Raw genomic sequence first — 23,808 nt, forward strand, 5'->3', positions numbered from 1 at the left:
GCATTCCCTTATCAGCATTCCCCTTCCCAATCTTCTTTCTTTCTTTCTTTCTTTTTCTTTTTTTTTTTTTTTTTTTTGTGGTTCTTCAAGACAGGGTTTCTCCATGTAACAAATAACCCTGGCTATCCTGGAACTCGCTCTGTAGACCAGGTTAGCCTCAAACTCACAGAGATCTATCTGCCTGCCTGTGCCTCCTGAGTGCTGGGAATAAAGGCATGGGCCACCACTCCCTGGCAGCATTCCCATTTCCAAGAGAAGCTTCAGCTCATGGTAGGAGAGTTTAGTTTTCCTGCCTAACTCAAGGCTGACCCCTATCATACTATGGTACTTTGTGTCCCTGTGTCCCTTAATGCCCCTTAATGCAATTCATCAGTTAGGCAATGGTTATGGGTAGCCTAGTCACCAAGAAATCAACCATAGCAAACCAGACATATCGACTCCACGCAGGCACTCTTCCTAAGTCTAACAAAACACTTAGTATACCTTTACCTTGGGCATAAAGACCTGCAGTATGAAGAAAGCACTTTTACATCTGGTAAGGAGTGTTTCAAATGCAGCAGAGAGCTGCTAATCTCAAGTGTACTAGGACGGATGTAAATAGGGCTGGAGAGCTAGCTCAGTGGTTAAAAGCACTTGCTGCTCTTCCAGAGAACCCGGGTTTAAATCCCAGAACCCACATGACAGCTTATAACCGTCTGTAACTCTATCTAGTTCCAGAGTATTTGATGATCTCTTCTGGTCTCGTGGCTCCAGGCATACATGTGGGTACACAAACATACATGCAGTTAGAATGCCCATACACACAAAATAAAGCAAAAACTTAATAAAAAAAATATGAGGGGTAAATAGATTCAATGGGTCTCCAAATTAATTATTAAAGCATTCTTATTTGGAAAGTTTACAGAACACAGACCATTCAACTCCTGCCCACTCTGGCTTTCCTTCACTATCACTAATCATTTCATTTCAATTGCCATTACAAGATGGCGCCGACATCCTGTCTTGTTGGAAACAAACAACTCCGTATTTGGCTATGCCTTTGAGAGCTGAGGTGGATGAGGATCCTTGAGCCTATCCCGATGCGGTCTGGTGTCAGCTGTTGGTGGCAGCCAATCACAGGGCGACCCGTGTGCCATTTCCCTATTTAAGCAGCTGCCCAAGAGCCCTTTGCCCCTTCGCTTCATGTTTTCTCTCCCCTTAGCTCCCTGCCCCTTCGCTTCATGCTCTCCCTGCCCTTCCCTTACTGCCCCTTGTTTTCCTGCCCCCCTCGTTTCCTGCTCCCCATCAATCAAGGGTACTCCAGTAAAGCTAAAGCGTGATCTGAGTGGAATCCTGGTGTGGTGGTTGTTCTTTCTGGCCAGTCGAGAAGTCCGCCACACCAATTGAACACTAGTTGAGATGCAAATTACAGCTACACAACAGCTCTAAAAGTCTTTTCCTTAGTAAAACAGATCTTTGCTCACTAAAAGCAGCACATTAGGATTCTAGATAGGTAGAATTAATACAGAGGTCTAAGTACCACCTCAATACTGTTACCTTCAGAGACCATCGAAGTCTTAGGTCAACTGAAGTAGGTGTCTTCTTAGAGAAAACACACACACGCACACACATGCATGAGTGTGAATGCTGACCTACAGAACATTAGTAATGCAAGTCTAATTTCAAACTGTAATGACTACACACTCATAGCTATGAAAATTTCAGCAAGAGTTCAAAATCTAATACATGGAACACATTTTGAAGTTAATGAGTTTTTAATCTCTGATTATGGTGGGTACTGATTACTTTTTTCACAGCTTGCTAAACAAAGACACCTGCCCAAAGAACGTTTATAAAAACATTTATTTTTTAAACTCAGGGACAAATGTGCTTGGAAAATAAGAAAGCACAACCACCCTTACTTCTAAATAAGAAGTGAATATCTCTCTGAAAAGCTCAGCTTCAAAAAAAAAAGTCCCAATATATTGTTCTTATTAAAAGTTCAAGCCTGGCATAATGGGGCAGGATGTCATGATCATGAATATATTTATCCGCCCTCTAGAATTCCACTTCAGAGAGGTGAAATAAAAAGACACAGCGTTCCCACAATCGGATCCCAGTTTACGACAAATATTAAATCAGTTCTCAAGACAGACTCTTCGGTATTTCCACACTTGGCTCAGATGCCATGACATGACGACTCTCATTAGTATTTTCTACGGCAGCGGCTCATCTAAGAGATCTTCACGTTCCCACTGCTCCTCCCATTAAAGACTACATTATGAAATGTCTGCATTTATTAAGCATTATTTCCCAAAATACAACATCAATAGCTCCAAAATTTTTATTTTAAAATTAAAAAAAAAATACAAATCGTAGGCACTCTTCACACAGTCACCATCTATGGAGAGCTGGAACTGCGTCTTTGAGTAAGGACAAGAAAACGCAGGCTGCTGCTGCAGATCACTAGCCGTCCTCTCCATGAAGGCGACAAAGGCAAGCAGGCATATTCTGGATGTGGCCATTACTCAGCGCTGTCTGTGGACTGACTGCAGGCTTATTACAGATGTGCCACACGCTTTGATTCAAACTGAGCAGTCGCAGACTCTCCTGCTAAAATGCCATTTCAAACATTAATTTATTAACAAGAACACATGTTTCATTCTAATAGATCCTCTTTAGATTAGAATATTGCATACTTCTTTCCCAAACATTTTTTTTTCTGCTGGAGAAAGTTAAATATGCAATAATAAAGCAGGCTTTAGGGATTAGGCCTACACATAACCACTACCTGCCCTTTGTGGCTGCCATCAACACTATGAAAACAGCACATGCTTCTTTGGCTCCCTGGAGTGGAATTAACCTGCAGCTACGCCATGTCATGCACTGACGGCCTCCTCCTTCATTCTGGCAAACAGTTCTTCACTGCTCCCGCCAGACTGAGAAGGCTGTGAAAGGCGCACCAACCATCTCCTACTAATATCAACTTGCCTAACGACCAGGGAGGACAGAGCAGGTCAGGAGTTTGCTCAACTGGTTATACCAGTTTGTTTAAAACAATACTTAAACATATTTAATATTTTGCTAGAATTTAACCTTTTGTAGCAGTGCAATGCTTGCCCCTTTTTATAAACCAGTTAGAATATTTCTAACTGACTGGCAAGTGAGGCAATATTAAGATGATCCCAGTGCTGCATGTTTCTAGAATCTTACTTTGACACACTAACGTTTAAGAGAAAGTGTCTCACAAACCATTAAACCTATTTTCCTATCTCTCTGCCTCAGAAGAACAGCACAAAGATGACAACCACTAGGGATGCTGCTGTCCGATGTACAACACGAACTGTCTGAACAAATCATCACCAAGTTGAAGTAATTTCTTCAGTTCTTCAAATCTGCTCTGTCAATTTTCCTTCAGCAAAATTCTGAGTTTAATTTTAAATGTGGCATAATAGTCTGATTCTAACTTATTTTTCTTAATGTATCTTTTTATCCTGGCAACAAAACTGGTATTTCAGCAAAATCAAATATATTGAGGATTTAAATTCATGATATATACAGGAGTTTTAAAACATCACTAGATTAACAGAGAAATTAATCTAACAAACTCTTAAAATAAAACTGCAGAGCAAACTGCTTCGTGGAGTCACTGTGAAGCAGATCTAAGCTCCACGACAATAATGAAAGTAATTAAGGCCATTGGGCAGTCTACAGACGGTACAGTCAAGTGGTACTCTCCAGCCCACTCACCGAACTGTTACCTAGGCACAGAAAAACCATGAGATGAATAGAAAAAGACAAAAGCAAACAGCCCAGTGCTTTCTTAGCTCAGACCTGGCAGGAACTCACTGATAAAATGCAGCAACTCTGCTGGACAAATAAAGCAATGCTGCCATCTGCAGGCTGAACGGAACACAGCAGAATGAAGGGCAGGTGATTTAAACCCAGAACAGGGAAGAGAACAGTAAGACTGCAGCCTGTCTCAGGGAGAAAAAACAGCCTGCAGCAGTGAATAAAGGCGACTTCTGTGTCACTTTAAAACAAATGACTGCTTGCCAGCTTCCTCTGTGCCGCATTATTCTGCTGTGGTGCTGGTAGGACAGAATGAGACATCCACAGCCTGTGACAGAAACAAACGTACGGCAGCATGTACGAAACAGCTGCTCCAGGCCTCGGCTGGCATGCTAGCGATTCTCCAAAGACAACGGTAATACAGGATATCCAGCTGCTACCTACTGTTTGCACATAGCAAAGACGAAAACAGCATACTCCAAATGACAACAGCTGTTCAGTTCTAGTCAGTCATGTTACCTACTACAGGGACCTTTAATTGTTCCTTTAAAAATAAGTTTTGGAATACATTTATGGAATTTCACTCCCTCTCTCAAAACTTACCTAACACTGAGGGAAAATGTCCTCGTTTTTGTCATTTTGAAAACAGAAGCCAATAAGAAAATGGAGAACAATGGCATACAACTTTGGAAGTAGAAAAGTAAACAGCTGCCTAAAAACCGACTAAAAAGACCCTACAAAGCTGCATCCTATATCAGGGAGGAGTCTGTGAACAGGGAGGAGATGGATGCCCAGGTGTCTCAGTTCAGAACTAGGTAACCATCCCATTCCTGTTTATCAGCACACCAGAGAGTCCTTTCTCTGGAGGGAATTAAGAAGGGGCCTTTGGAATTTATTTAGGTTCAACCTACCTAGTCTGTATTACAAAAACTCCAAATACATACATACATACACACATACACACAGACACACACAATTATTAAGGGGTGATTTGGGGAAAAACAAACTCACAGAGTTGGGACCAAGGAAGTTGGGGACCTACCACACGCTGCTTCACACTGCCTGGCCAGGTCTTCACAACCCAAGAGAGCAGTGACTCCTGTCTCTCTCCTTTTAAGATCTCTCTCCTTTTAAGAGATCACATACCCAGACAAGAAGCCATGCCCTAAGGCCGGAACCCCAAAACTACTGGCGGAATCAATTAGCACAACACTTCCCCTTTTTGTCTAAATAAGAAGGTTCTAAACCTAATACAAAACTATATACAATAAGAATAATTATTAAATATTGTACAAGAGAAAGAAAGGGTAATAAAATATACAAAAATAGAACTACAACCAGCAAGAACAATATCAAGCAAGAAACACATAGTAAATGTCCAGGCTATAGGTAACAGGCAAATAACATATTATTCCAATAGCTGTCCTATCCTGAAGAGTCTAACTCTTGGACCTAATATGCCTTAGCTAAGATATGGGAGGACAGTAGTTGTGACTATCTAGTCTTCAGCCCTATCAAAGACCTGAAATGGAAAATAATATTACCTGAGTTAGCAAAAAATGCATGCAAGTGACTTCCAAAAGATGCAAGAAATGACAGAAACAGTTGGCTACCTGAACAGTCACCCAAAGTATCTCTGAAACATTGAGGCAACCAACTTTGGCTACAGGTCTAGAATATCTGACAGACCAATTTCAGAAGCATGAAAATTCAAAAGATTGTCCTGCTCTGTCTTGACAATGTTTAGTAGTCACTTATCCTTGCATCCTGATTTTCCAGATTGGACAGTGTGCTTACTATTAGCAGTCTAGACAAGGACAGTGCTTTGCCCAATTTTTCCAGTTTTGCCAAGAAGAAAGCAAGCTTCATTATAAAGTGTCTTTGGTGCCCATCATTGTCTTGGGAGTAGATCAGTGCTGCCAGGAGCAGTTGTGTCTCATGTCAACAGAACTGTAAATTATTAAAACATTTAAACACCATATTGTTTATGTCTTTGAAGTGTTTGAAGATTACCTATCTATGTGTATCAAGTCTAATTATCACACAGAAATGAAAAATTAAAGTCAACCAAAACATTAGCTGATGTACTTTTATGGAGTCAAAAATGTTTTGCAAGACAGCAATTCCTGCAGGAAATACAAAACAAAGCTTTTAAAATATGGGCTTGATCATGGTCCTTTGGGGCACACAATATAGTTTAGTACAAGCAATATCTATAAAATAAACTAATACAAAATAAAAGTACTGAGTAGCAAAAAGTGAGGACTCTACTGTTCAGAAATCATCCACAATGTCTAAATGCAAAGAAGATTGTCTAATGACAGAAAAAAAGTTTCGAGTCAAACCTGTAACTTTTAAAGAAGTTGACTGGAGAAGGGGCAGAGATCTACTCCAGGGTTATAAGCTTCTATTGGTGTTTGGCCATATGGATTATTGCACTAATAAACATAATACTAATATAGTGTGTATTACTGTACTAAATAAAATGTTTTCTTAAATATTTAATTTTTAAAGGCACAAGAATGGAGTAGGACTAAACTACTTGTGTCAAATTACAGTTCCTTCACCTGTAAGTTATTTATTATTTGTACCTCAGCTTCCTCTTTTATAAAATCACAATACAGATTTTTATAAAGAAGTGAGGTAATGCATGTAAAGTCTTTACAATGGGCGCTGGAGAAGACTAAATCTCAACTAAGTATTATTGACAGGCAGTGTAGTTTTGATAGACACTTAGAAGATGAATTCCAAAGGTATCTAGATAGTTGGATAAGATACTGAAATATCTTACAGTATTCCAGAATATCACAATTTCTTTCTAGAGTAATGAGAGATGGAGTCACAAGTGCCTTTTTGCCTTCCTAGCCTAAACTCTTCCCATCATCCAGCCATATTCTGACAGTTCAAGTACATTAACTTCTGTACCTGCTCTATTTCATCTTGATGCTAACTGCATTTCTCATTAAAATCATTAGCAAATCTACCTTCAATGCTATCACACTACTAGCTACCATAACTAAAAGTCAAACGGCAATGACAGCTACACGACAATGTCAATTCATTAAAACAGGACCTCAATAGTTAAAATGAAAAATTTTATGTTACATGTGATTTTTTATGACATAAACTTAAAAGAAATCTTTGTTAGGCAACAAAGCAAGGCAAGGGGAAGAGAAAAAATACAACAGATAAAGGAACCCTTATGCAAAGAAAACATGGCAGTTGTGGCTAGTTTAGCTAAAACACAGATGGCAGAGAAATGAATGTCAAGTGAGTCTTCAAGTTGCAGCAGTATGATGGGGTGGCTGTATAGACTTCCACAGTATGGCTTAAAATTTTCCCATTCACAATCCCCTTGCATCTGAGAATTTTTTATGCAACCCCCAGCTATATTTTGTAGATTTATAAAATAAGTATATTAGCATTGGGCACAGTGATGCTTGCCTGTGTCCCAGAAATTCAAGATTATCTTTTACTACTGAGTGCATTAACGATTGAGGGTCAGCTGGAAAAACAAGAGACTATGTCTCCAAAAAAGAATATAATTAATCAGTTATTGATAATGAGTCAAAGAGAAGGCTGAGGAGATGGCACAGTTGGTAGAGCACTAAAATATGAGGACCTGAGTTCAGATTTCCAGAACCTACATAAAGAGTCAGCTGCCAGCCAGAATGCCCACATCCTTAACCAGAATCAATGAAATAGAATCAAAGAAACCAAATCAAAGAATCAATTAATCTAAGAGCTGATTCTATGAGAAGATAAACAGACCCTTGGCCCAACTTAACCAAATGAAAGAAAGCAAAGCCTTAATTTAACAGAATCATAAATAAACAGGGAGGGAAACATTACAATAAACACCAAAAAGTTTTTCATATTATTACAAAGAACTACTTTAAAAACCTATATTTCAATAAGCTGGAAAATCTTTAAAAAAAAAAACAAAGAATAAATTTCTAGATTCAACCAAACCACCAACATTATACCAAGAAGGTAGCAACCTAAACAAACCCAAAGCAAATGAGGTTATTGAAAGAGTAATACATGAACTTAAAGACAAAAATCATATGATCACCTCAATAGACAACAGAAAAAGCCTTTGACAAATCCAACATGCTTTCATGATAAAGTTCTTAGAGAATTTAGGACTAGAGGGACTATATTTCAACATAATAAAAACTATGTATGAGAAACCCACAGCTAACATCATCCTAAATAGAGAAAAAGTTTGAAGCAATTCTACTTAAGTCAGGAATGAGACGAGGATATCATTTTCCCACTCCTTTTCAATATTATGCCTGAAGTACTAGCTGGAGCAATAAGACAAGAGAAATAAATTAAAGGGATAGAAATAGGGAAAGAAGAAGTCAATCTATCCCTATCTGCAGATGACATGATACAATACATTAGAGATCCCAAAACTTCTAGCAGAAAACTACTAGAAATAACAAACTCAGCAATGTGGCAGGATACAGAATCAGCTTGCACAAGTCAATAGCTTTTCTACACACCAACAAACGTGTTCTGGTAGGTCTTACTCTTCTGCCCATTCCCTCTGTCTTGCTAGAAAGCATTAGATTACATTCCTGAAGCTCACCCCACAAGGTCCATTCTCTTATTTGGTCAATCCCTCCTCCTGACTACCAAGGTCCAGCTATCAAAGTACTGAAGTTCATATTTATAAACACACATACACACATATGCAGGTAACAATTAATGAAAAAAGAAACTGAATTTGAAAGAGGGGGTGTATGGGAGGATTTGAAGGAAAAAAGGAAAGGAGAAAATGACATAATCATGTCAAAAGTAAAAGGAATAATAATTAAAAATATGAGTCTAGTGCTGCTACGAAATATTACTTTAACAGTGTAAAGGTGTGTTACATTTGTTTCTGCTGTCTTTAACAATGTAAGGGTGTGTTACATTTGTTCTGCTGCATTTGTTTAATTAGGAAAAGGTGTGTTGTTGTTTCACCTCGCCTGCCTAAGATACCTGATTGGTCTAATAAAGAGCTGAACAGCCAATAGCCAGGCACTGAAAGGATAGGTGGAGCTTGTGGGCAGAGAGAATAAGTAGGAGAAATCTAGGAAGAGGAGAGAAGAGATAAGGGGAGGGGAGAGAGAGAAGAGGGGAGGGGAAGACAGTGAAGAAGAGAAAAAAGAGGAGAGGGGAGAAGAGGGGAAGGCAAGGGAGTGGAGAGGAGGAGTGAGGAAAGGGAAGAAGAGAGGAGAGGGGAGGGGAAGGGAGGAGAGGAGAGGAGAGAGGAGAGAGAAATGATTCTGAGATATTTTAAAGTTAAAGACAGAAACAAAGTTTTATAGAAGATGGATATGCTTGCCTACTTTTACATAAAGAATAAATCTTGGCTGAATATTTGACAGGCATCATCAGCTCAAGGCCAGCCTGAGCTGCAGAATAAAATCCTGTCTATGTTATTGTTTGACAGATACATTCCACAAAAGCTACACTGACTTCTCAAGTATAGACATCATCTTTAGACTGTTCCACTCTTTAACATGCGGACTTTTATACATACATCATACAGTAGTTACTAGTTTAAATACTAAAGTGATGGGAGAAAAGAAGTGTAAGAGCTGAGGGGAAGAAGTCGGGGACATAGGCTGCCTGCCATTTGTCTTTGTCCACACTACACAGAGTGGGTACACAGACTGGCTTCCTTGCACTTGGCCTCCAGCTGAGTTCAGCCTTGGGCAGTACAGTCAGGAAACTACAAGGAGAGAAGAGTGAAGTCGGTGTAGTTTTTCCGCAGCTCATGTTCCTGTGGGGCCATCAGGGGCTGGCTGCATCCTTTACTATAGGACACGGAACCTCAGAGGTCTCCCCAACTGGCTCACGTTAGGCAGCACAGACAAGCACCTTGTTCTAAATAGCACCATGAATTCACAAAAATGTCACTTACTAAGTCCTCCTCCAATTACCTTTTAGAAAGCACTATTTCCCATCTGAACTCTCAATTACATGAAAAGACTTGGAAGATGCATTTAAATAAGGAAGGAAATTCTTCACTTGAGGGAAGAGTCTGAGCAAATGAAAACTCAAAAGTATTTATGTTTAGGAACAAGTGGTCTCATGATCCTAAACGCATGAGAAACTTTAACCCACATCTAGATCTGAGTCAAGACTTCCAATTTATTGGCTTTACTGTGGTCACTTATCTACATGGATGACCTAGTCATTTATTTACAATTGAAATTTTTATATTAAAATATATCTTACTTGCTCGCAGGTTTATTTAGTATGCTTGCAAAGCAGCACAAATACTTTCTATAGGAAATAGCCAAGGTATTCTTGGAAACAGGCTAGGTGGTACTTGTGAGTATATTGTGGTGGGATCCAGGTCCCTTTGAAATACAAAACTTTGCAAATGTGCACTTTTTTCTAAAAGGTGGGGCACTTTGTGTCAGTTTTCACAACGATTTGTGCCCCTCTCCAAACCAGTGCTAGTAAACTCTCCCAAAGACTGCCTTATAGGCTTGCTTGCCAGTGTCAATTCTCCCCTAAAAAAATGGTTCAGTAATGAAAGAAAGTTCTTTACAGTTAACAGACATGGTAAATATACTGCCTACTCCAGGGTCATACACAGCTCATTTCCTTTAGACGATCTGTTGATATCCCCAGCACCATCCCTCAGTACAGGGAACTAAACCCTCCATCCTCCTGCCTCTACCACCAGCTTGCTGACTGTTTCACATACTTTCAGGAGGTAGTCAATGCATATTTCAAAGAAGGCTGCTAGAAGGGGTTGCATAGTTTTATTGAGTAGAAGCTATGTCCTTATACTGAATATTCCAACAGCTCCAGAAGAGTTGGTATTAAACCAGAAAGCTAAATTTTACCTGGATCCCAGTTTATTCTACAGGATTGCAATATGGACAAAGGAAATCATCATTCCACTAACTTTAGCAAAAGACATGGGCATATGCATCAGAGCCACGGGGTCTATACATTTTGCTGTCAAAAGCAAGTAAGGCTTAAGGGAACACTAAAAAGGCAAATTAGAAACAGACAATAGCAAGAAATAAACATTTTCAAACTATGCTGCGTAATTCTTCTACTGTTTATATAGTCTAGAATTGCATTTATCCAAAATTATGTTAAAAGACAGCCCCATCAGGACTGTCACTAAACTACTACTTCACAGTGCAGTTATTAAGGTGTGTCTCACTCCCGATACAGAGAAAACACACAGTGCTCACTTAGGATGGACATGCAGTGAATAAAATGTCAGCATGCTAGAGCTACTCTGCTGTCTACAGGCAGCTTGGGTGTCGGGGCAGACGGTTTGTCACAGAGCATACACCACGGATCTGTGACACCAGAGGAGTTATTCATGCTAACTGGGAAGACTGCACAGTGTAAGGGAAGCTCTCAAGAAATAATACATTACGTCTTTTTTTTTTTGTACTGCTTTTTCTTTTTTTTTGTTTTTTTTGTTTTTTTTTAAATTTATTTATTTATTAAGGATTTCTGCCTCCTCCCCGCAACTGCTTCCCATTTCCCTCCCCCTCCCCCATCAAGTCCCCCTCCCTCATCTGCTGGAAGAGCAATTAGGGTTCCCTGACCTGTGGGAAGTCCAAGGACCGCCCACCTCTATCCAGGTCTCTTAAGGTGAGCATCCAAACTGCCTAGGCTCCCCCAAAGCAATACATTACTTCTGAACCTACTTCCTAAACTTTGCTATCCAAGGTTCATTTTAAATATATATTTTGTGTTAACTTTTTGAGAATTTTGTACTTTAAACAGATTCACCCCTTATTCTTCCCTCTTAACTCCTTAATCCACCCCTCACCATCTACCCCTTCCTAACATCAGGTACACTTCTTTAAAAAACAAAAACAAAAAAAAAAAAAAAAAAACCCATGGAGTACAATTTGTGTTGCCCATATAGACACGGGTGTGGGGCCATCCACTGGATTGAGGGCAACCCACAAGGACTAAATCCTAAAGGGACTCTCCTTACTACCAGCATCAACTGTCAAAAGCTCCTAAGTGGACCCACCACCCCCTCCTGGAATGTTGACTGCCTTGACCTTGTATGGGTTCTAAGCAGAGAACCACAGCTGCTAGGGTTTCAGGAATGCAGCATCCCTTCATGCCCAAAAGACACTGTTTTATCCCAGTCCTTCCTGATCTTCGGCCTTTACAATCTTTGCCCACACCTCCATCAAGGTTCATTTTATGTTTTAGTGAAAAATTAGCTCAAAGTTGGAGACTTATCCATGAACTAGTTTACCCAATACAAAATAAGAGAATTTGGTAGCATGCTAGCATAGGTTTGGTATAGTATGTTAGCTTGGGTTTGGTATAACATGCTAGCTTGAGTTTGGTATAGTATGCTAGCTTGAGTTTGGTATAGTATGTTAGTTTGGGTTTGGTATAGTATGTTAGCTTGGGCTTGGCATAGTATGCTAGCTTGGAATTGGTATAAAATGCTAGCTTAGGTTTGGTATAATATGCTAGTTTGGGTTTGGTATAGTATGCTAGCTTGGGTTTGGTGTAGGATGCTAGCTTGGGTTTGGTGTAGGATGCTAGCTTGGGTTTGGTGTAGCATACTAACTTGGGTTTGAGTTTGACTTCCTGTTCTTAAGACATTGATGCCATCCATCATGGGGCCACTCCTCTTCTGGTATCACCTAATTCTAACCCTCCCCAGTGACTCTACCTCAAAATATCATTATCAAGTGGATTTGGGTGTTTAGTTTCCAACACATCACTGCAACATGAAAAGAACAAGTAGAGGTGATGCTAAATACAAGCAACATAGCCCTTGATGCTTGGGGTAATGCAAGTCTCTGACTGAAGAAATGGCTCTCTCTGCCAAACATGATGAGCTGAGTTCAGCCCCTAGGGCGCACATGATAGAAGGAGAGAACAGAGTCCAACAAGCTGTCCTCTGACCTCACACATGTGCTGTGGCACTCCTATTCCTACCCAAGGAAATGAATTTTAAAAAAACCTAGCCCAAATCCTATCTATTCTAAAAAGGTAGTAACAGAGAAACTCCAACTCCAAATCTGTGTCATCTGTAACCACTACGTGTGGCTTCTGGGGGTTTGTGCTGTGTCTTCAGCCTGGGAGGACTGCCACTTCTTCCTCTGGGTACCCCTTGCTTCATCAGCATTAAGTTACTGCCCAGAGCTCACTGTATACACCACTGAAATCCTGCTTCATTGTTGATCTCTCCCAAGTAGCCTCTAAATACTGTAAAAATAAGGACATCAAACAAATTCAGGACTGCATGCAAAAAACTTAATACGGCAGAATTCCAAGAATGTGTTCTGCTGAGTAGAACACACTTTCTAAGTAGGCTGCCATGTGGCCACTACCTGACAGGCATTTGTTCCTTTACGCAATCACACAAGTGACAAATAACACTGCCTTCTCAAAAAGAATTTCACTTGAAATAATGAAAGAAGGATCTATTAAACATAAACACGGAGAGCATTGTTTGGTTTACTTACAATAAAGCTGCATGGATTCATTTTTCTGAGCTTTTGTAGTTTTACCCGAATAAAGGGACAATGCCAAGGTTTTAGATCATTGGGAGAAGTTAGCAAAAAATTTTAATAAGTACTAGGCATACAGCATGTCCTACAGCTCACAAAGGCAGCCAACAGATACCTTTTAGTAGGGGGGTAAAAACAAGTGCTTCCAAATTTACAGATTTTAAAATCCTATGTAAGTGTGTTAAAGAGAAATAGGTTCAATAAATGTAGGGATAAGTCCCGCCCCTTAAGGGGCGTGTTTGCCTCGGGCTAATGTCTGCCTATAAATTTGGCGAGCAAGCTCCGAGCTCTCGCTTCTGCTTTCCTGGTCTCCGCTGGAACGGTGGTTCTGTAAGTCTATTTCTACATTAAAGCTATATATATATTTTTACACTCTGTCTGCATTCGTTTACGCCGCTACATTTTGGCGTCCAACGTCGGGCTATTTTGCCCCCGACTCAAGCGGGTAGCCCGCTACCTAACACAGCACCCTCCCGGGTGCTGTTTTTCAGTTCGTGACTCCGGCCCCAGTGCCGAGTCCGAGACCCACTCGGCAACACAGGCCCATTCTGCCTGCCTTGGCTAAGTTTTGCAGCGGAACCCCACTGCCTGAATTAGCAGAAGCTCAAGTACTTGCGGTTTTGCAACAAAAGCTGCCACAGCGTCAGATTTGGTCTGTTACAAAGTTACTTGGCCGGTTGTGGTGGCCCACGCCTGTAGGATTTGCTGAAGGAGGCAGAGGCAGGAGGATCACAAGTTTGAGGCCGGCCAGGCAGTGGTAGAGCACGCCTTTAATCCCAGCACTTGGGAAGCAGAGGCAGGCAGATCTCTGTGAGTTTGAGGCCTGCCAGGCCTTGGTAGTGCACGCCTTCAATCCCAGCACTTGGGAGGCAGAGACAGGCGGATCTCTGTGAGTTCAAGGCCAGCCTGGTCTACAAGAGCTAGTTCTAGGACAGGCTCCAAAAACACAGAGACCACCACTGGCAGGAACCGATCACTGCAGGTAAAAAAATTTTCTTGTATAAATAAAATGTCTGAACACATTACTGTTCAAGAATTTAATGATTTTTTTAATTGTACCATGTGGGAGATTTTACAAGAGGTGTCTATCACCCCACATATATGGATCCTTCTGGGATTCGTAGTTTTCATTGGCACCAAATGGTTTGATAATAGAAATATGATAAAGTCTTTACGAGACGAATCCAGGATTCTTAAGGTAGAGATTGAACGCTTAAAAACAATTGAGAATGACAACAATCTTCTCAAGAATCAGTTTGAAGTTCTCCAGGCTGATAACAATCTTCTCAAGAATCAGTTTGAAGTTCTTCAGGCTGATAACAATCTTCTCAAGAATCAGGTTGAAGTTCTCCAGACTGATAACAATCTTTTCGAGAATCAGTTTGAAGTTCTCCAGGCTGATAACAATCTTCTCAAGAATCAGGTTGAAGTTCTTCAGGCTGATGTTAAGGAGAAATTCATTACTATGGAAGAGGGAACAGCTGATCTGGACCATAAGATTCAGTCCCTTTCTGTAGGAAATGAAACATTAACTGAGAGAATCAAAACTGCTGAATGTGACAATCCTATTTTGTCTAAAGCTTATGACAGATTGATGGAAAGATTGTCAATACAAGAAGGCACGGTTTATGCCATAAAAATTATGTCCAAAGATGAGATGTTATCTCTAACGGACAAACTTCATACTTTAGAATCCTCAATGAAGGCTTTGGAACATAATTCTGGACAGGAGATTCAGACATTGCAGAAGGCAATGGTGAATAGAATTGAAAAGATTGAGGAATTTCTAAATTCTGATGAGGAAGAGCAAAGGGTAGAAAGGCAAATTTTAACTACATCTGTGGGTAAGTCTCTCCGGGACAATTTCCACAAAGCTCTACCTACAGCTCTACCTGCCTTTCCAGTAATAACAACAGAGAAGGTGATTGGTTCCAAAAACCCTAGGGTCATCAAGGAGGATACATGGGAGCCTGTGCGTATGAATGATCTCAAGGAAATAAAACAGGCTGTCATGACTTTTGGGATGCAAGCCTCTTTTGTTAAAGAGATGCTAAGATCTTGGGCCACGACAAGCAGAGCAACCCCCTCAGACTGGCTCCAGCTGAGCTCTGCGGTACTCGAGAGTGGACCGCAATTGAAATGGAAATGCTTATTCAGGCAAGAGGCTAGACTCTTAGAACAGCAGGAAAAAGCGAAGGGAATTGACATTTCCCTAGATCAAATTCTAGGTGAAGGGCTCTTTTCCGATCCTCAGGAACAAGCTAATTTGGATGAAAATACAATCTCCATGTGTACTACAGCAGCCTTAAGGGCTTGGGACAGGGTACAAGACCCAGGACAGAGAATGGAATCATTTGTCAGAGTTAAACAGGGTCAGAGAGAACCCTTTAGTGACTTTTTACAAAGATTAACTAAGGCTGTACAAATAGGAATATCTGACCCAGAAGCAAGACGTATAATGATTGAGTCTTTGGCTTATGAAAATGCAAATGTGGAATGCAAAAGGATTTTGGGTCCTTTAAAGCTCAGATCAGCGCCGTTGGAAGAATGGGTCTTGCATACACTCAATGTTGATACATTTGATTATGGCACTGAAGCATGGGTAGAAGAAGCAATTTCCAATGGTAAAAGGAGACACCAGAATACCAAATGTTTTAATTGTGGAAAAATGGGTCATATGAAAAGGAATTGTAGACAACGGATTTTCAGAAATAATAATAATAATAATAATAATGCATCTTTCAGAAATAATAATAATAATGCATCTTCTAGAAATAACAGAAATAGGAGGACTCAGCCTTCAGGTTTATATAGAAGATGTGGAAAGGGCAGACATTGGACGAATGAATGCAGGTCTACAAGAGATAGACAAGACAACCTGACACAGTCGGGAAACGTGAGAGGGGGGGCCTCACAGGCCCCCATGGCAAACATGGTTCAGTCATATCCAGTTTCTGCAGAGAACGTGCCTCATCAGGACAATTAGGAAGCCCCATGCCTACTGTTACAAGCAATAATGATCAGAAAGATAAGTTACGTGTGTTTTGGCAAACTTCTATAAATAATCAAAGACCTAAACTGAGAGTGTGTGTAAATGGCATTTTTATTACTGGCCTGCTGGACACAGGTGCTGATGTAAGTATCATTACCCCAGAATCTTGGCATCCGTGTTGGCCTCTTCAGAATGTAAATGTTCAGCTCCTGGGAATTGGAACCCTATCTCGAGTAAGGCAGAGCACGAGATGGGTTGAATGTATAGGGCCAGAGGGACAAATAGGAAAATTAAAGCCATTTGTAGCCAATATCGCAATGAATTTATGGGGTCGTGACCTATTACAACAATGGAATACTGAAATTAACATTCCTGCTAAATCTAGAGCCTATATTTCTGAGAATAATATTAAAAGATATTACAAACGGAGAAAACCGGCCATTCGGGCTGTACAAGAACAAGCAATTGATGTCCCTTCAGAGATACCAACAGCCTTGCCTCTAAAATGGTCGACTGAGAAACCAATATGGACAAAGCAATGGCCTTTAGCTGAGGAAAAGTTACAGGCTTTAGAACAGCTGGTACAAGAACAATTAGATGCTGGACATATAGAAGAATCTACCAGCCCTTGGAATTCTCCTGTATTTGTGGTTAAGAAAAAATCAGGTAAATGGAGAATGCTGACAGATCTCAGGGCCATCAACAAGGTTATTCAACCTATGGGCCCTCTGCAATCTGGAATTCCTTTGCCCTCTTTATTACCAAAAGGATGGCCTCTCATAGTTATTGATTTAAAGGATTGTTTTTTCACTATACCTTTGCAAAAAGAAGATAGAGAAAAATTTGCCTTCACAGTGCCTACTTATAACAATTCTCAACCTTCGAGGAGGTACCACTGGACCGTCCTCCCCCAGGGTATGTTAAATAGCCCCTCCCTGTGCCAATATTTTGTGAACCAACCATTGCAAATAATACGCAAGAAATTTCCCAAATCTATAGTATACCATTACATGGACGACATCTTGTTATCCGATTCAAACATGGATACCTTGAACAGACTGTTTGAAGAAATAAAGATACTTTTACCTAAATGGGGATTGCAAATCGCTCCTGAAAAGATTCAGAAGGGAGATTCTGTTAATTATTTAGGTTATAAAATAGGTTTGCAAAAAATTAAGACACAAAAAGCACAAATTAGGAGAGATCGCCTACGGACTCTTAATGACTTTCAAAGACTGTTAGGAGATATTTCCAGTCTACGACCAGCTATTGGAATAACACCTGATCTAATAATTCATTTGAACAAAACCTTGGATGGTGATAAAGATTTAAACAGTCCCAGAGAATTAACAGCTGAAGCAGAAAAGGAACTGACAATGATTGAGGAAAAATTACAACAGGCACATGTGGACAGGGTGAATCCAGAGTTCGATTGTATTCTCGTCATACTACCATCAAAAATTTCTCCTACAGGAATTTTAATGCAGAGAGATGATATTATTTTGGAATGGATCTTTTTACCACATAAACCAAGTAAGAAACTGAAAACTTATGTGGAAAAAGTCTCTGAGTTAATTATAAAAGGCAAGCTGAGACTTCGTCAACTAGCAGGCATAGACCCAGCAGAAATTATAGTGCCTTTCACTGCTGATGAACTAAAGAAATTATGGGAAGATAATGAACCATGGCAAAGAGCTTGTGCTAATTTTTTGGGAGACATTAATAACAACTATCCAAAAAGCAAGCGGCTTAACTTCATAAAGAGAACTTCTTGGATTCTTCCTCGAATCATCCGTGATGCTCCAATAACTGGAGCCCGTACATTCTATACTGATGCCAATAAATCAGGGAAGGCAGGTTACAAATCAGAAGACTTGGATAAGGTGGAACAAAGTCCGTATACTTCTGTCCAGAAGGCGGAATTATATGCCATTCTTATGGTGCTAAGGGATTTTAAAGAACCTATTAATATAGTTACAGATTCACAATACGCAGAAAGAGTTATTTTACATATTGAAACTGCTGAATTTATACCTGATGATACTGAACTAACCTCATTGTTCCTCCAGGTTCAAGATTTGATCAGGAACAGGCTTTGCCCTATGTACATAACACACATCCGATCCCATACGGGTCTGCCAGGTCCTCTAGCACAAGGTAATGCAGAAATTGATCAATTATTGATTGGTAGTGTGCTACAAGCCTCTGAATTTCATAAAAAACATCATGTTAATAGCAAAGGTTTGAAGAAAGAGTTTTCAATTACATGGCAACAAGCTAAGGAGATTGTAAAGAAATGCCCTACTTGCTCTTTCTATAACCAAACGCCACTGCCTGCAGGGGCTAATCCAAAGGGCACCCAAAGGAATGAAATCTGGCAGATGGATGTGTTCCACTTTGCAGAATTTGGCAAATTAAAATATGTACACCACACCATAGACACGTATTCAGGTTTTCAATGGGCTACTGCCCTGAGCTCAGAAAAGGCTGATTCAGTAATCACACATTTATTGGAAGTTATGGCCATCATGGGTATACCTGCGCAAATAAAGACAGATAAGAGTCCAGCATATGTATCTAAGAAAATGAAATGCTTTTTTGATTATTATAATATAAAACACATTACAGGTATACCAAATAATCCTACAGGTCAGGCAGTTATAGAAAGATCAAATCGTACTATAAAGGATATGCTGAACAAACAGAAAGGGACTGAAAATACCCCCAGAAATAGATTACATAATGCTTTATTAACCTTGAATTTTCTTAACGCTAATGAGAAAGGAACGACAGCAGCAGAAAGACATTGGATAATGGAAAAGTCTGCTGAACTAAATCAACCGATTTATTTCAAAGATGTGCTGACCTCTCAGTGGAAGCCAGGAGATGTGCTACGTTGGGGAAGGGGTTTTGCTCTTGTTTCCACAGGAGAAGAAAAATTGTGGATACCATCAAAATTAATAAAGTTTCGATTTGAAGAGGAGAAACCTCTTGGAAAGGAGAAATGACAACTCATCCACAACGATGATATTCATACAGGTGGTAAGAAAAACATATAGAATGGGGGCAGGGTTCTGTTCTTATCTCCACAGGAAAACACTCATCTTTGAGAAATTCAAGGGACCCTGGATGTTTGGATACTGACAGATGGAAAAATACCTGCCCAATAGGAAATATCAAAACAACTGAATGGGTTGTGTAAGTAATATTAAACCATATTTCTAAATTTATAAAGCTGGTTTTGAAGTTGGACTCTGGCTCAGTCCCTCTCCAATTCCAAGCCTGTTAGTAAGAGAAAAACCCAGAGTTTCTGGAGTTTCTGTCTCATGTCAAGAGCCATGATATGGGACAGAAAGAAATATGAGTTTAGAAAACATCTTTGCTTTTCTTCATATCTATCATACTTTTCATTGAATATATCTATCATGTCTTTCATTGAATATATATATATATATGTCTATATATGTCTATATGATTAATGTTTAAGTTTTTCATAATGAACAATGAGTTTTTCCTGAAGTGACATTTGAAGTTTCCAGGAAGAAGATGGGGCCCCATAACAACAACTCCACCTGGTTGATATGACGTTATGATACTGATAGCGCTACTACAAGACCTGCTTTGGGTACCAGCTGCACAAGACAGTTCCAACTTGGTTAGCTGAAATGGTGCACATCTTATACAACATTTTGGCCAGACCTGCACGAAAATACTCAGAGACTATTTGCAATTTTAAAAGACATTATCTTGAAATTTAACCATCATTTTACTTTCACAGGATCCCCCAGAAAGAACGTCGCCCCTATGACAGCTGGAAGTAATTCTAGAGAACGACGTCCCCTCTCCCAGTAAAGTTTGCCCTTGGGTTTAGGGACATCATTTAGGGGTTGATTATAATTAGTATACGATTGAGGGTTGGGGGAGGAATTTTATAAGCTCAGGGATCATTTTGAAAAAAAAAAGAGGGATGATGGGATAATAGACAAATATATTGGTATAGATTCTTGTATATTGATACAAAGTTAAATTATATTGACTATTGTACGCATGCATGTTTCTACCTCTGTTTAAAACATTTTTATGTATTGACATATATTGTATTGATATATATATTGTATATATTTACCATATTGCAGTGTACATTTCTACCTCTGATTAAGATACTTATATAATATTTGTGTATTGATATATATTTACCTACTGCAATGTATATTTGTACATTGTTTATATTTGGAGGTCATTGTCCCCATTTGTTTCACAGTCGTTTATTGTCTTATTCTTTAAGTTAGATAGATATTGAGAATTATATAGACTAATTGTCATCTAAGTTTGTCATTTATAATTAAACTAATCAGGTTCTTTAGATATATAGAGATTATACTCAGTATAGATAGATAATCTTCAACCTCTTCAAAGAGCTGTAGAAAATGGCCTTTAATCTAACTCAGAGTTTCGTGATAGTGAGACACAATTGCTCCTGGCAACACCGCTCTATTCCCGAGAAAATGTTGAGCACCAAAAACACTCCACCTGGAGCCTTTCTATTTGGCAGAACTGGCCTTTGGGCAAAGAAATGCCCATACCTCAACCACTGACACAGACACAGAGCGTGCATCAATGGATAAAACAGGACTGTCATATCCTGCCAAGACAGGGTAAGATAGTTTTGAAAAGTTCCTTGCCTTTAATAATGGTATGTCAGTTATGTTAGGCCTTAGCCAAAATTGGTTGACTCAATGTTGCAAACGAGACTTTGGGTGATTGCCCAGGTAGTCAGTTGTCTCTGTCAATTGTTGCACATTTTGGATATATCTCGTTTGTTGAGTAGTGTTTATTCCCTTCTCAGATCTTTGACTGAGTTGAAGATTATATAATTGTAGTTACTCTTTACATTATTTGGACTTCTTGAGATAGAATGTTTAGCAAAGCTTTTGTTCTCAATATTGTTTGTTGTATTTATTATTTGTTGTTATTGTATGTAGTTGTATTTGGTTTAGTTCTGTCTTATTTAGACAAAAAGGGGAGATGTAGGGATAAGTCCCGCCCCTTAAGGGGCGTGTTCGCCTCGGGCTAACGTCTGCCTATAAATTTGGCGAGCAAGCTCCGAGCTCTCGCTTCTGCTTTCCTGGTCTCCGCGGGAACGGTGGTTCTGTAAGTCTATTTCTACATTAAAGCTATATATATATTTTTACACTCTGTCTGCATTCGTTTACGCCGCTACAAATAAATGTACCTAATTCATAGTCTTTGATTATCAAAAAAAGCAGCTTACTTTTATTAAAATACAATTTCTACCCAACTCATGGGGAAACTCCTTCTACATAAAGATGAAAACACAGCCCAAAAGTTCATGTTCCCTAAAAGAGTCCACTTGTATTCAAGGAACTTAACAAAAGCCTATAGGTAAGAGTTGGTAGACAAATTTGGGCTCCCCATGTAGCATAGCATCCCTACCAGAGTTCTCTATCCAAAACCTACAAATATGTTACATATATAACAAGAAAGAATTAAGATGAATGTGGAATTAAGGTCATTATCAACTGATTTTGAGATAGGAAGAACATCCACTCCCCAGGTGGGCACAACACAGCAACAACACGCAAGGAAGGCAGGAGGAAGTGGCAAGAGACATACAAATGTGAAAGATACTAGACTAGCCATTACTGAGCTGGAGGGTAGACAGCAGCTAGGAGCCCATGAATCTAGGAAGCCCTTCAAAGTTGAAAACAAAAACAAAAACAAAAAAACCCAAGGAAACCTCCAAAGAAGGTAGGCCAAGCTAGACACCTTGAATTTAGCCTGATGACATCCAATTTATGCTTCTGCCCCAAGAATTATAAAACAATGAATTTGTCCTTTAAGTTGATAGTGGCAGCAACGATAAGAAACTATTCTCTTCAGTACCCTTTTCCTTATGGAATGGTTAGAGACAAGTTGTTCAATGTGTACGTCTGAGGTAGAGGGTAAGGAACAGGCAAAAGTCAAGATTTATCTGACGGAAACTGCCTATGTAAATTTCCAAAGGCAGAAGCAATTGACTGTGAGGAAATCTTGGAAATTATCCATTCTTGTGTGTAAGCACATATTCTTTCTTTTTATGGATGGTTTAGGGCATTCAGACTCTCAAAAAGATCCCAGAGCAAGAGTAAAACCCTTCACAGGCATATCCCCCGCCCCAACCCTGCACAACTCTAAGCTTTTAACATTCCATGATGTTTTGAGGCAGGGAGTCTCAAAAGTGAGGTCCATCAAAACTCACAGAGAATGGAAGGAGCAGATCCCTAACACCACCTGAGTGTGTGTTCCAGTTACATGTAGGAAGGTTCAATTCTAAAAAAATGAATGAATGAGGACGGGACAGAGAAACTATGACACCTTATATTGTTAAAGACCATTATTGAGGGACCATTTATTAAACATACCAAAAATGACTTAAATTGTCCCCATTACCCACTCTTTAGGAACCCCCAAAGCACCCATTTTACTGTATAAGCTGTGTTTTGGTTTGGTTTGGTTTCTGGGCCTCGGACAGCTTAGAAAGTATGGGCAATGCCTATTGCACCAGAGGGTGTTAAGAATGATGACTTAAATGTCTAATGGTTTCTAAAATTGTCTTCTCTGCCCCCATCCTAAACCCCGACCCACACTAACACAGGTAAGAAAGGCTTGCCATTTTATACACTGTATGTTAAATAACGGAAGGACAGTGGGTATATCTCTAAGTACAATATCATTACTTCGGAGCAATTTTGTATAAGAGGCTGTATGAATCACATGCTACATGTTTTATTTGAAACATTCTGGTCATGTCTGTGATTTCGTATTCATTAATTAAGTCTTGTATGTTGCAAAGGAGCCATTAAGTGGAGTTAAGACTTAAGGTTTCCCAATAAGAACAGGCCCTTTGAATGAAATAAGGATGGGTCAGAGTATACAGGCGGCTTTATTACGTTAGAGATGAATGATAAAACTAAAGAAAACTGACATATAATTGAAAAGGGTCTAAAATAGGGGGATTTAAAACAGACACCCACCCCCCAACATCGAAATAACCCAAATTCCAAACCAAGGTCATAGAGAAGCCATATAACCCAGGAGACCAGGGATCGAGTCAAATTCTCCCAAGTCTGAAGAGGTCCTTTGTCGCAAGCCACAGGCTAAGTCAGAAGACCCGTTCCTGGAAGAGACTGAAAGAGAACCGGGAGTCTGGCACCTACCCTCCGAAAAGCGGGTCCCCAAACAAGAACGCCCCGATCCAGGCCCATTGCTCAGCTAAAGAGCGAGCGACAGCCACTCACCCTGCAGCAGCTGAGTGCCATGAAACCACCTCCAGCTCGCTCCGCGGCCGACCGGCCACGCAGCAGCACCCTGAGCCAGGCCCAGGCTTCGACGGCTGCCGAAGCCCAGGAGGTAGCGTAGCAGAGGCAGGTCATAGCGAAGCCTCCAGGAGGCCGCCATCTTCCCGGCCTTCTCCGGGACTGCTCGCAGCGCGGACAGATCGACCCTGTCCTGCCCAGG

The 23,808-nt window shown here is 40.0% G+C and overlaps 1 protein-coding gene across 1 annotated transcript in view; it reads right to left on the reverse strand.

Moving 5' to 3' along the window:
• The window catches only part of Pdhx (pyruvate dehydrogenase complex component X), a 71,711-nt gene extending 47,907 nt beyond the window's left edge, over nt 1-23,804 (reverse strand). Inside the window, exon 1 of the mRNA XM_041679303.1 lies at nt 23,589-23,804. Coding sequence (XP_041535237.1) covers nt 23,589-23,748 — 160 coding nt within the window. The 5' untranslated portion in view covers nt 23,749-23,804. The remainder of the gene's footprint in view (nt 1-23,588) is intronic.
• Nucleotides 23,805-23,808: the final 4 nt, after the last annotated feature.

Source organism: Microtus oregoni, unplaced genomic scaffold, assembly GCF_018167655.1.
Source record: "Microtus oregoni isolate MIOR12 unplaced genomic scaffold, Mior012 000031F_ref0000149, whole genome shotgun sequence".
NCBI classification, from domain to species: domain Eukaryota; kingdom Metazoa; phylum Chordata; class Mammalia; order Rodentia; family Cricetidae; genus Microtus; species Microtus oregoni.